This window comes from Rousettus aegyptiacus, unplaced genomic scaffold (genome assembly GCF_014176215.1).
Source record: "Rousettus aegyptiacus isolate mRouAeg1 unplaced genomic scaffold, mRouAeg1.p scaffold_m13_p_12, whole genome shotgun sequence".
Taxonomy (NCBI): domain Eukaryota; kingdom Metazoa; phylum Chordata; class Mammalia; order Chiroptera; family Pteropodidae; genus Rousettus; species Rousettus aegyptiacus.
In genome coordinates this window covers 42,732,490-42,749,190 of record NW_023416287.1, presented here as the reverse complement: position 1 = coordinate 42,749,190, position 16,701 = coordinate 42,732,490, and the positions used below count along the sequence as shown (strand labels likewise).

Sequence of the window (16,701 nt, the reverse complement as noted above, 5' to 3'; positions counted from 1 at the left end):
CAAGGGAGAGACAGTCCGGATAAAGTCAGCCAGAGACATGGTCCCTAGTCCTGGGTTCCCCAGCCTAACAAGAAGCAGTGTTCTGCCTCCCCGCCAGGGAGCCACCTACTCATCCTCTTCTGGCTTTTCTCCTCCCTAAAACACACCCAACCCACGCTACACCAGGCCACAGTCTCAACCCCCTCCCTGTCCCACTGCGTATCTCGCAGCCCCAGCTCACAGATGTCCTAAGCTAGAACCACCTGTGAAGTATTTAGTGATCTGTCAGGCAAATCACTAAATACCCTCCAGAGGCCACACTGTCTTTCTAGATTTACCTGCTTCAGTAATGGCATAGACTTAAGAACTCCTCCCACCTCAGCTGGGGGGCCAATGTGTTAACCTGGCTCATGCTCCCTCAGCAGCCATTCTTCCCGTGTTATCGTCCTCTGCCCTCCACACTGCTTTTCACTCTGCTTGAACAATTGCAGGACTCAACTAATTTCCCCTAATACACAATTTCCATTTCCGCCATCCATTCCCACATTTGCAGCAAGGCTTCTTCTGTCGAATACCTTGATCTCTAACTCTCAAGGGAATCAAACCAGCCCGCGCACTCCACACCCAACAGAAAACATAAAGCCTGTTCTCTGCCCACAGGGGCTGCCACACCCCCTCCCAACACCCATCTGTCCCAACACCCATCTGTCCAGCTATGCTCTTGAGAAGCACGGGAAGAAGTGTATAAGCCTCCAGGTCACTTCCAACCTTCAGACCCTCTATGGGGCTTCTCACACTCAGACATGTTTATGGTGGCTCATACAAGTGCAACCGTGTGGCTTTACAAGATGAAGTCATCTCTGGCAGCCACAAAGGACTGTGTAAGGGTACCACCGGTTAAAGCCCGTGTCATCTTTCCCTCCCAAACTCCCCACAACCTTCACCCTGCCCCCTGCTCACCTGTGCCCATGGCCTTGTCCAAGCCAGCGACAAGCCCTGCAAAGCATCTCCAACTCCCCTCCTTCATTCTCCACAGCCAGCCCTGCGGGGGTAAGGCCCTCATCCCATTCACTCGGGGAGGCCCTAGCAGACTCCGGGCCTCTTTACATACACTGACATGTTCATCTTCTATAGTCACATGAATTCGGAAAACCAGACCCCTTCTTTTTTTTTTTTTTTCAAATTAAATATTACTTATTATGGCATTGTAGGCCTGCAGCCAACTCTAGCTCCATGCACTTTATTTAAAACTTATGTTGCAGAAAATCTGGATGACTCACTTTTGCATGCCTGTAACTACCCAGTCTCCCAGCTCGCCGTTTTTGTTTATCCGACCCATAACATTAGATGACTGTGTCTTACAGCAACTATTCTCCTCTCATGAAATCTCTCCTTTACCCCTTCTGCATTCTAAAACCACCAAGATGCATGCTCTCTGTCATCTCTGAGCCCAGAATGGACTCTCTGCACCTGCACTCTACTATGGCTGGCACCATGTTCTGCCAAGCACGCCATGCTTTTGCCCTGTTCCCACCATCAGGGCCCTGCTGAGAGAGACAGCCTGTGCACCATTCTGGGACATCCACCTAGGCCTCCCCACATGTCTGAGGGCTCAGAGTAATTGGTGAGCTGCACCTGGGGCACTACTGAGTGCTCTGGGCCACACCTGAGACCACAAGCATGTGGTGAGGGAGTTCACTGAGCACCTGCTGGGAGCTGTTTCCATCCCCCAGGGGATCGATGCCCTTGTTCCTATCACAATGCTGTCCTGCTTGCCATTAAACAACTGCAGGCCTCCACCTTAACACAACTCCTGGTAAACTACAGAGTGTGGCTTCTTGTTCAGTATTTTTCACGGTGTGGACAGTTCCTTATAAAATGTAAACAACTGGGTTTATGAGCAGAAGAAAATATCCCAGGTTTCTACCTTCAGTTCAGTCCTCTGGGGAAGCTTACGATGGCTCGTACTAATGCATGCCTCCTACTCCCAAAAGCAAGCCAATGTGGTGATGATGCCCAAGCAGTCACCATGCTCAGCCCCCACGATTCCTGGGAAATGCTGGGGTGAGTACCTGTGTGTCCAGCCACCTCACACCCTCAGGGGTGTGCTCCACTCTCCCATAGAAGTGCACAGGAAGCATGTACTCGGGCCGGGCCTTCTCCCAGGGGTTGCCATACCGCAGCCAGTCATCAGCCTCCTCTACCTGGAAAGGGACCGGCAGCAAGGTTAGTTCTCAAAAGAAGAGAGTCCTGGGCACTGGGCGGACCTTGTCCTGGCCTGCACTGACCACAATGTCAAAATGACACTGCCCCGCACTGAAACAAAACTACAGCCTATTTACAATGCAAAGATTTCCAATTACATTTAAGGCCACAAGTTTAAAAACTAATACTTTGAACTATTAAAGAAACAAACAAATTCAGAAAAATCCATCAAAGTGAAAACATTAGGAATCACCTGAATTCAGGAATAAAAAGCAGTAAAAAGAGGTCCTGATGCATGCTACAACATGAATGAACCTTGAAAATATTACGCTGAGTCAAAGAAGCCCGCATATTATATGATTCCATTTATATAAAATGTCTTGAACAGCCAGATCCACAGAGACAGAAGGTAGATGGTTGTCAGACACTGGGGAGTGACTGCAAACAGGTGCTGGTTTTATTTGGGGGGATGAGGAAAATGTTCTGGAAATATAGTGGTGATAGCTGCCCAACTTTGTGAATATATTAAAAACCATTTGCTATCTCAATAGCTATTATTAAAAAATGAAAAAGAAAAGAAAAGAAAAAGAATCACAGGAAGCCTGCTGCTTTGAAAATGATGCCACAAACCCAATGATGCCTAGGTGGATGTCCAGGGGCCCAGCTGCCTCCCGGGAACCACGTGCAGTACACAGATTGGACACTCCACTGGAAAACACCTTCTTTTCTGCTTAGTTTCAAAAAAATTGCACCCAGTGGCACCCAAAATCAGTAAATATGCAAAAACCACTCCCACAAATAAAGTCAAAAGCAGTCCCACAGACTCTAACTTTTGACTGGTGTAGTTGCTTTGCCCATCACCCTGTGGAATTTATTCTGCTTGTAAGCAATGGAATAAATTCATTTGGTAGGGCAATAAATAAAGAATCATGAATTACCTAAAATTTAAATGAGATCAAGTTTCTTCCTTCAAATTGAATAAGCAAACCTATGTGTGCTACTTTGAGGTTTATTTTTTAATTGAGAGCACTACTTGAGTTGTGATTTGAGGAAGGTGATGTGGCTAACTAAGATGACTACTTCAATATGCACTTCTCCATAGTGCTCCTGGAAAGACACTTCTGTCTGGTGCAGGCAGTTATTCATCACAGGACCACTCTACCTTTTGACCTCCTGGCAGCATGTCCTTGTACATTAATGAGATTCTCCAACACCAGAGCCCGGCTATCTCCCGAAAAGTAGCTCATGAGTCATCTGCAGAAGCAACATCTTCCCAAATACAAGAGGCGATGGCTCTCCACTCTGGAGTCCCTCTTCCTGACAGGGAGGCTGACCTGTGGCCCTGTCAGCCACTATGTTGCTATGCAATCACTGCCCTCAATTAATTCTGCTCCAGCTAAACTCAACTAAACACCATTCTAACGAACCAGCACCCACCAAAACAGCGTGGGAGGAAGCCGAGTTTACCACTTATCTATCATCCTAAGACTATCTTTTAAATGTTTTACAAGATGGCAAGAGGTATAGGAGCAAGAAACCAGAAGAAAGAAATGTCTGTGTTCAAAGAAACACTCACCACCAAAAACCCTTCCTGCTTATAATCATAGAACCTATTAGGCAAGAAAGAGACTCAGAGTTTGACTTACAAACATATATATTAACTCAAATGTAAAAAAGCAAGCTAGAATAGATCAAAGAACACATGTGTAAATTGATGCAGCCACTATGGAAAATGGTATGGAGATTCCTTAAGAAATCAAAAATGGGACATACAACCCAGCAATTCCACTTCTGGCTATGCATCTAAAGAAAAAGAAAACACTAATTTGAAAAGCTATGTCCTTTGCAGCATTATTCACAATAGATATGGAAGTAATCTAGGCGTCCATCAATAGATAAATGGATGTATATATATTTCACACATACATACACACACAGGAATATTACTCAGTAATGTAATAAGGATGAGACCTTGCCATTTGCAACAACATAGATAGAGCTAGAGAATATTATGCTAAGTAAAATAAGTCAGACATAGACAAATACATATAATTTCACTTAAATGTGGAATCTAATCCCCCCCCCCCAAAAAAAAACCAGAAACTCATATATAGAGAGAATAAACTGATGGTTGCCAGAGGGGAAAGGGTGGGAGATGGGTGAAAAGGTGAAGGGGAATAAAGGTTATTTTATAACCTCCAGTTGTGATATAAATAAGTCATAGGGATATAATGTACAGCACAGAGTATAGTCAATAACATCGTTATAACTTTACATGGTGACAGATGGTTACTAGACTTACCATGGTGATCACATTACAAGGTATATAATGTTGAATCACTTGTACACCTGAAACTAATATAATATTGTATGCTAACTATGCTTTAATAAAAAAAATTTCAAAAATAGAAAACAAAAATCTTTGATCATTTCAACAAAAAACACACACATATACAAGAGCTGAAATACATTTGACAAACACACTCACATGAATAAAATTATCCAGAAGGTACCTGAAGAAAAGCTGCATTTCTTTTAAGATTGGAGAGTGTATTTCTATAAATGAAGCAATGGATACAAATCTGTTTTAAGTTTTCTTTTACATGTAGTCATAATTTTCTTTGCCAATATTATATTATGAACATTTCAAACATAAAGAAATGTTAAAAAAGAATTGGTAGTGAACACGCACACACCCACCACCCAGGTTCTATAACTGTTATCATTATACTTGATTATTACATATCCATCCACACTGATCCATTAATTTTTGGATGCGTTTCAAAGTCAGTTGCAGAAATCTGTACATTCCTCCTCTGAACACTTTAGCATGCACATTACTTAGGATAGTTCATCATATGTTTGTATTTTAGGTTAATACATATATGGTGAAATGCGTAAATCTTGAGGATACCACTGATGAGTCTGGACAACTGCATATCTGTGTAACCTAAACTCCATCAAGATAAAGGGCATGTCTACTACCCCAGTCATCAACTATTTCATTTAGATAATACTATTCTCAAATTACAAAACTTTTTCGAACCACAACCTTGCTTTATCTGTAACTTTTAGGTGCCAAATTACATTTTTAAAAAACTATTCTCCACCTAAGTGGTATAGCTATGGCTTCCAGTTAGAAATACCAAATGAACAGAAATCACCACCTCGCCTAGAGGACAGTGAAACTGCATTTTGAGATTACACTTTTCACTGATGTGGTCTTGACCACCTTACATAGCTGTGGCTTGATGCTCTAGAATCAAGACTCACTATTCCTAAGGGCCACTTTGCTTTGCAAAGTCTGGCCTCTAACCCCACATGCTGCTGTCCTGTCACCAGTGTCAGGGAGAGAAGGCAGAAGGCGGGACAAAAAACAACTACAACTGTTTTTAACTACTCCAGGTCAATTGACCCTCTGAGGGTGACCCAAAGGGCCAACTACGCTCTGCTCTGCGGTGAGATACAACAGGAAACCAGCGCATGGTCCGCAGCATTCTCGCCATTGTGCCGCCCCGCTCCCTCCCCTCCCCTCCCCTCCTGTAAGGCCCAGCAGGCTCCAGGCCCCACCTCATTAGACCTGCAGTGAGTTCTCACCGGAGACCAGTGTCTGCCAGCCCACGCTGAACTGTGAAGAAAACATGAAACTCACAGGATTACCGTGACCTGTACCCCCTCTGCTTGCCTAGGCATATAGTCTCTTCAGCAAGGAGTTTAAAGTATAAAAAGCTGAACTGAAAGTGCCCCTGTTTATTTTCTTGTGTGAATAAAAGATAGAAATGAGTGAAGGAACCAAGTCTCACCTGCCAGCCATTGACAATCTTCTGGTTAAAAATCCCAAACTCATAGCGGATTCCATAACCGTATGCTGCCAGGCCCAAGGTGGCCATCGAGTCAAGGAAGCAGGCTGAAAATTCCAAACACAAAGAACCTCTTCTGATCAAAGGCAGATCAGCATGTTTGAGGCCCATAGGAAGAAAGGCCCAAATGCCTAAGTTAAGCAATTGCTGGGATGCTGGCCTCAGGGGCATCAGTGATTCAGTGGTAAGTTTGAGGTTTTATAAAAAGGAAAACTGAAATTCCTCCTCGCTTCCTTCAGCTTGAGAGCCTAGGGCCATGCCCAGAAGATATCAATGTGGAAAGATCTGGGGTTGCCAATTTCCTCCTAGAGAACCTCATTCAAACCGAGGGCCTCCCCATGCCCCACACACGGTCTACCTCAAATCCAAGCTGTTTGGATAGTAGGGGAATATCACAAAATATCTCTGTACGCTAGTGAAGATGGCACAGAAATGGGGGCCAGGAAAGCACATTTTACTGTCCACAATGCCAAATACCAAAGCGCCAAGTGCTACCAGGGAGCCTGGAAGGTGGCTGGAGCAGCATGTCACCAAACTGACCCCTTGTTCCACTCAAAATGTCTTAGAGGGGGGAAAAAACCACATGTTTTTGAATAAAGACCCAGAAAGTAGCCTTATTAATTAATCTTCTGGATTAAAAAAGGAGAAGGGGAGGAAAAGAATGTACACAAAACACCAGCAAATAGAATCCATGCCCAATTCACCAAACACACACAGACCCCTGGAGTAGGGCCCTTTACTGAGGGATGGGCATGAGGGAGATCCGAGAATGTAAGATTTGAGCTCTTGTTTTGAGGAAATCATTCTTGTAGAAGGGACACAGCACACATCAAGCTACAGTGGGCCAGTGCTGTCCAGGTGTACTTGGTTACAGGAATCTGTGGAACCAGAGGGCTCCAAGGAGGAAGTGCCATCACACTAGCCCACAGGGAAGACCGCAGGCACCACAGAAGTGGCAGGACAAGGGACACTGAAGTCAACAGAACTTGACTGGGAAAGGCCTGAAAATGCCCTAAACGGAAGTGCATCTCAGAGGTCAGGGCATGGGACCGCCTGGCTGACAGTCCCCAGCCTTGGGGTAATAGGGGAGGATTAGGCAGCCACTCCAGTGAGATACCAAAGGGTCTGGAGCTTCCCTTGAGCTTGGGAAACAGGTTCTGTTTTTACAATGATTGACAGAGTGAAGGAGACTGGGGTGGACTGAAACTCTTGGGCTCAAGGACACTGGGGACCCAGTGGGGCTGCTGGGGAAATAAGCACCAGCTTACTGTCTAATATGATCTGACTTTCATACACTAAAACAGAGCCCTGCCCTGGAGAGCAAGATACACAGGACACACACAGGCTTTTCACTCTAAGAGATGGGGGTGGGCAGCCCTTGTCAATTGTTTCTTTAAATAGATCCATGTACTGTCTTGTTTGAGATAAACGTATTAATGTTTCTACTTTGTGAAGAATTTAATTTAAAATTCAAAAATACAAACACATGCACCCCTTTCCAGATAAATTTTAGTGTGTTCGCTCCCTTTACAAAATGATAACTCTCAACAGGGGCAGTGATGCCATGTGGCAGAGGCCCGAGCCCGCCCTCCTGCGGCCCCTACGAAGGCAGCACAAAACCTGACTCGTCTCTGCTCCAGAAACACTGTGCCCAAGCACTCTGACGTGCACAGTAAAATCAGATCTCACCGTGACTGTTATTTCCACTTTCTGTTCTTAATCCAGGTCCCTCTCCTCAAAAAGGCTGGCAAAAAAAAATTTAAACCAGAACAAAAAACCTGAGTATGCTCTTAAATAAAGTGGACCAAAAGAGCAACATTCCTCAAAGGAATGGCTCTGTTATGTCAAAACAATCTGTATACTACCATTAAGCAGGAATAGCTTGCATAAACTGTGTGTATGCATGCATGTGAGCACGTGCGTGCACGCGCGCGCATGTGTGTGTGTGTGTGTGTTTCTATCCATCTATCTTTCTCCCAGTTATTGGCTTTTGGACCATGGAGAGTGGTTGATATATTGGAATCCACTCCAGTACCAGTCACCCAACTTTGGCAAGCCTAATCTTCGTGATCATTATGAAGTGCCCCTTGTATGGAAGAGAACATACATCTTGCATTTTTTCCTTGCTGGTGGCAGATTTTGACCTGGGGAACACACATCCCATCCACTCTGAAGGACCAATTTACCCTGACAGAACAATGTCAGGAGCACAGCTGACGTTGGCCTCATCATGTGATCACTGACAAGGCACCACGTCAGGAAAGACTTGTCCTACACAGGTGCCTGGGATTACCTGCCAGCCTCCCCAGGCCTCCGTTGCCGAGGCCAGCATCCTCTTCTATTTCCTGCAGTTCTTCCAAGTCCAACCCTAACTGTAAATAAAAACAGAGGTAACATTTTAATATTATTCAATATTTTCACTAAAGCAACAGGTGGAAAGATATTTAAATCCCATGAGCTTACATCAAAGGTTAGAGTCTGCTTTCTTTTAGACTTAAAAATCCAATGTTCAAATCTGATGTTTAATCAATGCATGAAAATAAAAGTTTCCAGGTATTTTAAAAGCTGCTGGACTATTTAAGAATTACGGTCAAAATGAGACATGGTTTAACAGCCAAAGATATTTACTGCCAGGTTATTTAATTGCAGTGCAACATATTATAATATGTATCCTAAAAATAAAACCAATTGTTTTAGTAATTCTCTAATTTTGCACAGTCCAGGGACAGTTATGTGACATTTTTTTAAACCCAAACCTAAAAGCACCTTTCCTCTGGCATTCCAATTATATTCAAACAATCTTGTGAAACAGAAATGACATGTTAAAAATTAGAGAGAAAGCAACAACATCACGGCTACTTCAATCCGACAGAAAACCAGTCCCAGATCTTAGGACTCTAAATTATGTTGTATGGATAATTATCCTACTAATTTTAAACTTGACAAAACTCATTACCAGTTAACATAAACAACACAATTTAATAAAAAGTGTTTTTAAAACAAAGAGTGGCAGTGTTTCATATTTTTATAAATCTCTTTAATGAATTTCTGCTTCAATACTTAATCTTTGAGATAACACACATCACACTACCTCCACCCTATACTAATGAGAGAATAAGAGTATTGGCTTCCCATCCGGTCCTTACTTTCTCTCGAGAAAGAGGAGTGTCGCCCACCAACCCATTCTCAACCCACATAGGGTACACGATAAGACATTTTCTTGGTCCTAGAGGGCTGTGAATCCTTACATCTGTCAGTGCTCACCTCTGAGGAGCCTGGATTAAAACCTCAGTGAATCATGAGAGGATACCTGGCAGCCTGGCCCCAAGGACCCGTACCTGATAGATGGCTTCATCACAAGCATTCTGAAGGCCCAGGTTCACCATCGTGTTCTGCAGTGTACGGCCCATGTAGAACTCCAGGGAAAGATAATAGATGCGCTAAGGGAGCAAAACAAACCACCTTAGATCTCTTATTCCATCTCTACACACACACAGATTATGATGAAAAGTGCAGTCCTAAAAACATCTACTTTAGGGTTTCATCTCTGTTAACACTGCACACCCCAAAATGGGCTCACTCCCTGCACTGGGCCTTGGCCACCCTCAGCTTTTCAAGAGTATGTCACTGGGGAATCTTTCTCTTCCTTCCCCCTTTCTCCTTCTCTCGTTTTTTTCTTTGACTTTATAGTTTTTATACTTTTCAATTTTTCAATTACTTTTGACTTTCAATATTATATTAGTTTCAGGTATATAACATAATGGTTAGACATTTATATAACTTATAAAGTGATCCCCCCAATAAGTCTATTACTTACCTGGCAACATACCTAGTAATTACAACATTATTGACTATATTCCCTGTGCTGTACTTTACATCCCCATGACTATTTTGTAATTGCCAATTTGTACTTCTGAATCCCTTTACCCTTTTCATCTGGTCCCCCAGCCCCGCCCCCATCTGGCAACCATCAGATTATTCTCTGTATCTATGAGTTTGTTTCTGTTTTATTTGTTTTTTAGATTCCGCATGTAAGTGAAATCATATGGTATTTGTCTTTCTCTGTCTGACTTATTTCATTTAGCATAATACTCTCTACATCCATCCACATTGACGCAAATGGTAACATTTCATTCTTTTTTATGTCTGACTGATATTCCATCACACACACACCCCCACACACACATCTTCTTTATCCCATCATCTACTGATGGACTCTTAAGTTGCTATCGCATCTCAGCTACTGTAAATAATGCTGCAATGAACACAGGGATGCATATATCTTTTCAAATTGGTATTCTGGATTTATTTGGATATATATCCGGAAGTAGGACTGCTGGGTCATACATTATTTCTAATTTTTGAGGACCCTCCATATTGTTTTCCATAGTGCCTGCACCAATTTGCAACCCTACCCCCAGTGCAAGAGGGTTCCCTTTTCACCACATCCTCCCAACATTTGTTGTTAGTTTATTTGGTGTGAGGTGATATCTCATTGGGGTTTAATTGCATTTCTCTGATGATTGGTGATGTTGAGCATTTTTTACATGTCTATTGGCCATCTGTATGTCTTCTCTGGAGAAATGTCTATTCAGGTCCTCTACCCATTTTTTAATCGGATTGTTTTTCTTTTGGTGTTGAGTTCTGTATATATTTTGGATATTAGCTCCTTATCAGATGTATTATTGGTGAGTATCTTCTCCCATTCAGTGGGTTGTCTTTTTGTTTTGTTGGTTTTCTTTGCTATACAAAAGATTTTTAGTTTGATGTGGTCCTATTTGTTTATTTTTTCTTTTATTTTCCTTTCACAAGGAAATATTCAAAATATATGTATTACTAAGAACAATGTCAAAGAGTTAATTACCTATGTTTTCTTCTAGTTTCATGGTTTCAAGTTTTACCTTTAAGTCTTTAATGTATTTTGAATTTTTCTTGTATATGGCATAAGTGATAGTTTCATTATTTGTATGTCTCTCTCCAGTTTTCTCAACACCAATTTTTGAAAAGATGTCCATTGTATAATCTTGCCTCCTTTGTCATAATTGACCATATAGGCATGGATTTAGCTCTGGGCTATTCTGTTCCATTGATCTATCTGTCTGTTTTTATGCCAGTACCATGCTGTTTTAATTACTATAGCCTTGTAGTATAGTTTGATAGGTATCAGGTAGCGTGATATCTCCAACTTGGTTCTTCTTTCTCACGACTGCTTTAGATTTATTCTAGTTCTGTGAAAAATGCCATGGGTATTATAACAGGAATTATGCTGATCTCTACCATGATTCTCTCTGTACCATGTCATCTGCAAATAATGACAGTTTTACTTCTTCCTTTCCAATTCAAATGCCTTTTACTTCTTTTTCTTGTATGACTGACTGCTGTGGCTAGGACTTCTAATACTTGTTGAATAAAAGTGGTGAATGTTAACATCCTTGTCTTCTTCCTGATCTTAAGGAAAACGCTTGTAGTTGTATACCACTGAGTATGATGTTAGCTGTGGGTCTGTCATATACAACCATTATAATGTTGAGGTATGCTCCCTCTACTCCCACTTTGCTGAGAGTTTTTCTCATAGATGCTGGACTTTGTTAAATGTTTTTTTTGTATCTATTGACTTGATCGTGTAATTTTTATCCTTCATTTTGTTTATATGGTATATCACAATAATTGATTTGTGGATATTGAATCAACCTTGTAGCACAGGAATAAATCCCACTTGATTATGGTGTATGATCTTTTTAATGTATTGCTGAATTTCATTTGCTAATATTTTGTTGAGAACTTTTGCATCTATGTTCATCAGGGTTACTTGTCTATAATTTTCTCTTTTTTAAAAATGTCTTTGACTGGTTTTAGAATCAGGGTAATGCTGGCCTCATAAAATGGACTTGGGACACTTCCCTACTCTTGAATTTTTTGGAATAGTTTGAGAAGAATAGGTGTTAATGCTTCTTTGAATGCTTGGTAAATTCACCTGTGAAGCCATCTGGTCCAAGAATTTTGTCTGTTGGAAGTTTTTTGAGTACTGATTTGATTTCACTAGTAGTTATTGGTCTATTTAGATTTTCTATTTCTTCTTGATTCAGTTTTGGAAGACTATGTTTCTAGGAATTTATCCATTTCTTCTAGATTGTCAATTTGTTGGCATATAATTGTTCATAGTGTTTTCTTATTATCCTTTGTATTTCTGTAGTGTCAGCTGTCACTTCTATTTCTGATTTATTTGGGTCCTCTTTTTCTCGATGAGTCTGATTAAAGGTTTATCAATTTTGTTTTTCTTTTCAAAGAACTAGCTCTTGGTTTCATTGATCTTTTTTATTTTTATTTTTTTAGACTGGATTTCATTTATTTCCTACCTGATCTTTATCATTTCCTTCCTTCTACTCACTTTGAGCTTTGTTCTTTTTCCAGTTCCTTTGGGTGTAAGATTTTTCCTGTTTCTTAAAGTAGAACTAAATTGCTATGAATTTCTCTCTTAGAACTGTTTTGGCTGTGCCTCATAGATTTTTGGTCATTTGTGTTTTTATTTTCATTTGTCTCAAGGTATCTTTTGATTTCTAACATGATCTCTTGTTAACTTGTTCATTGTTTACTAGCATTTAGCCTTCATGGGATTGTGTGTTTTTCAGTTATATTCTTGTAATTGATTTTTAGTTTCACATCATTGAAGAAGATGTTTGATATGTTCAGTCTTCTTAAATTTATCGAGACTTATTTTGTGGCCTAACATGTGGTCTATCCTGGAAAATGTTTCACATGCACTTGAATAGAATCTATATTCTGCTTCTCTGCAGTAAAATGTTCTAAAAATATCAATTAAATCCATATGGTCTAATGTGTCATTTAAGGCTGCTGTTTCCTTGTTAATAGCCTGTCTAGATAATTTATCCACTGATGTCAATAGAGTTTTAAAGTGCTCTACTATTACTGTATTACTGTCAACATTCCCTTTATGTCAGTCAATATCTGCTTTACATAGTTAGGTGCTCCTGTGTTGGGTGTGTAAATGTTTACAAGAGTTACATCCTCTTGCTGGATTGTTCTCTTTGTCACTATGAAATATCCTTGTCTCTTGTTATAGCCTTTGTTTGGAAGTCTATTTTTCTGATATAAGTATTGCTACCTCCGCTCTTTTTCATTTCCATTTGCATAAAATATCTTTTTCCATCTATTTACTTTCAGTCTGCATGTTTCTTTTGATATGAAGTGAGTCTCTTTGGAGCAGCATATGTATGGATCTTGTTTTCTTATCCACTCAGCCACACTGGGGACCCTTCTAAAGCAGAGCCTTTGGTTACTGCCCTTTTGGATGTCCAGGGGGATTTAAACTAGCCTGATAGTAGAGAGCAAGATTCACAGACCTGGACAGAGCCAGTTCTAAGCTTAGCCAGTTTTAATCACCCTCTTTCTGGCTGGGTGCTTGAGCAAATGACCTCTGCATATCTCTACATGGGATAAAACAGCCTGGTAAGGGAGCAAGGCACGGTACTTTCAGGTATAGACAAGTTCTATCCATGTTGAGTACTCAATAAACAGCACAGTCAACATGATGGGACGGATGAATGGACAAATCCATTCTACCAGGCATAAGTCTGGGTTTTACCTGCTGTCTGTTCGCTGGCTTTGATGGATTGATGTCTGTGACAGCTATATATAAATGAGGAAAACCACCACCCACACTTACTGGGCACCGAGTAGGGTTCTATGTATTTCCCTTGCCTGGTAACATTTTCTTCTCACGATCACCCAATAAGTGAGGATGGTAGTGGCAGACCCAAGATCCAACCCTGGCCAGTGGATCAGAGTACTGCTCTCACACGGGACTCCATGCTGACTCCTGCTGTGCCATCAAAAGTAAGGCCTAGGAAGAATAAATGGGATGAAGGGAGAAGTCTTCCTTACAGAAGAATTCCAATTAATAAATGTAGAAGAAATAGGAGGAACAGAAAATCACCACAGAAACACCACAGTGATAACTGCAATAGATAACAATAGCCTGTACCAAACACTGAAACTGGTGCACAGAGCTTTAAGGACTAATAGGATATCTGCACAGCCTCCGACTCTCTCCCCTCAAATATTTATTAATTACCACAGTGGTTTTAACAAATGTCCAAAAATTCCCTGCTATACTTCACTCTAGGAGGTGGCACTCAATTCCCCTCCTCTTGAGGGTGGGCTAGACTCAGTGACTCCTTTCTAATAAATAAGAGTCTGGAAAGGGAAAACCGTAACGTCACAATGGAGAAAGCCAGCTGAAGCTACCTTCCCCCCAATGACTGAGGTTAATTCACCGGTAACAAGTCATGGTGAAGGGCAGTTTGCCTGTATTCTTTCCCAAACTTCTTAACCCCAGACTAATTGTGAGAAAAGATCAGATGAACCCTAATTGAGGGACATTTTATGAAATCCCTGACCAGTATTCACCAGATTTGTCAAGGTCATGAAGAATAAGAAGAGATCAATAAACCGTTGCAGATAGGAGGAGACTCAAAAGACATGACGACTAAAGGCAATGAGGATCTTGGATTAGATCCAGGGACAAAGAAAGGACATTAGTGAAGGGTACACGGGTACTCTACACTATCTCTGCAACCCTCTTACAAATAATATAGCTTCAAAATAAAAAGTTATAAAACAAAACCAGGCTCACGCTTGGTGAGAGTGCACACGCGCATGATGCTGAGCGAGCGCACGGCTCAGATTCAGATGCACGCATTGACTGTGCTACAGTCTTATATTTCCTGTGGGTTAAAATTTATGAAACACAATTTTAAAAAATCCATTTTGCTATGGGTTGCAGAATGAAGGAAGAGAAAAGGCCTAGATTCATTCTCCTTGGACTATAGGGAGGGTTCCTGAAGCCTGTGGACTTACCTGGAACGCCCATGGGGGGCAGCCTGACTAAACCGGAGTGGCCCTCGTCACTGCCCCATCAGCTTCAAAACCCACGTTCCATACGGTAATGCTTTTAAAGTGTCTTTTTTATACCCTGTTTAGAATTTTGACCAGCAGCTGACCAAAACATTTTGAGAAATGATGAAACCCAGTGGCCATCCACCACCCAACAGCTGTTTCAGCAGCTGCACCCTCTGGATTTTCCCACCAGCATTTATACCATTACTTCACACTTTACTGCAGGACCTTTTAAACCACTTTCCTCAGAACCAAGTAGTAGCCTCAAAGGGTGGGCAGGGTAGAAAGGGACTCCCACCTTCTAAAACACATAGGCAAGGGACCTAAGTAAATGGAAAGACATCCCATGTCAGTGGACAGGGCAGTTTAACATTGTTAAGATGCAATATTCTCAAAACAGATTTACAGATTCGAAACAAACCCTGTTAAAATTCCAGGTTGCTCCCTTGCAGGTTGAAAAGCTGAAACTAATATTCAGATGGAAATGCATAAATCTGGAATAATGAAAACAATCTTGAAAAAGAAGAACAAAGTTGGAGGACTCACACTTCCTATTCTCAAACCTTACTACATAACAAAATTCATCAAGATTGTGTCGTAATGGCATAAGGAATAGAACAGAGAGTCATGAAATAAACTTTCACGTTTATAGTCAAATGATTTTTCAATGAAGTGCTCAGATAATTCAGTGGGGAAGAGCAGTCTCTTTAACGAATGGTATTAAGGCAATTGGATATCTACATGCAAAAGAATGAGGTAGGACCCCTACCTCACACCACAAAAATTAATTCCAAATGGATCAAAGACCCAAATGTAAAAGCCAAAGTTGTAAAACTTTTAGAGGAAAACACAGAAGTAAATCTACATGACCTTGGATTAGGCAATGGTTTCTTCTGAGCAAAAGTGCAAATAATAAAAACAGACAAAATGGACTTCATCAAAATTAAAATCTTTTGATACCATTAAGTAAAAAAGACAACTCACAGAATTGGAGAATATATTTGGTGATCACATAAGTGATAAGAGATTTGTTATCTAGAATATATATATATATACAATTCAATAATAAAAAGACAACACAATGCTTGATTAAGCAAAGGATCTTAACAGACATTTCTTCAAAGAAAATACAAATTGCCAATAAGTACATGAAAAGATGCATAATATCACCAAGCATAAGGGAAATGCAAATCAAAACCACAGTGAGATGTCACTTTACATCCAGTAGGATGGCTATAATCAGAAAAATCAGAACCCTCACACAGTGCTGGCAGGATTGTAAAATGGTACAGATACTTTGGAAACCAATCTGGCAGTTCTTCTTAAACAGTTACCATTTGGCCCAGCAATCCACTCCTAGGCATATACCCAAAAGAAATGAAAACTTGTCTATTCAAAAACTTGTGCATAACAGCCAAAAGGTAAAAACAACTCGAATGTCCATCACTTGATAAATGGATAGATAAAATATGGTGTATCCATATAATGGAATATCATTCTGCCATAAAAAGGAACCACATACTGATATATGCTACAAGAATAAACCTAGAAAACATTACACTAACTGAAAAAAAAACAATCACAAAAGACCACATATTACATGATTCCATTTATATGGAATATAGGTAACTCTAAAGAAACAGAAAATAGATTAGTAGTAGGGCTCGGGATAGGGAGTTAGGGGTGGGTGATAGTTGAAAAGTGTGGGGTTTCTTTTGGGGGTAATGAAAATTCTAAAATT

General features: G+C 40.8%; 1 protein-coding gene across 2 annotated transcripts in view; it reads right to left on the bottom strand.

The window, feature by feature from the left end:
- Positions 1-16,701, bottom strand: part of PYGB (glycogen phosphorylase B) — a 49,061-nt gene that overhangs the window by 20,303 nt on the left and 12,057 nt on the right. Inside the window, exons 2-5 of one of the 2 annotated variants that reach the window (XM_016124523.2) lie at positions 9,383-9,484; positions 8,338-8,416; positions 5,988-6,091; positions 2,052-2,183 (exon numbers count right to left, since the gene is read on the bottom strand). In XM_016124523.2, the coding sequence (XP_015980009.2) occupies positions 2,052-2,183; positions 5,988-6,091; positions 8,338-8,416; positions 9,383-9,484 (417 nt within the window). Of the gene's footprint in view, positions 1-2,051; positions 2,184-5,987; positions 6,092-8,337; positions 8,417-9,382; positions 9,485-16,701 lie in introns of those variants that run through there. The other variant, XM_016124524.2, reaches the window with a different exon arrangement.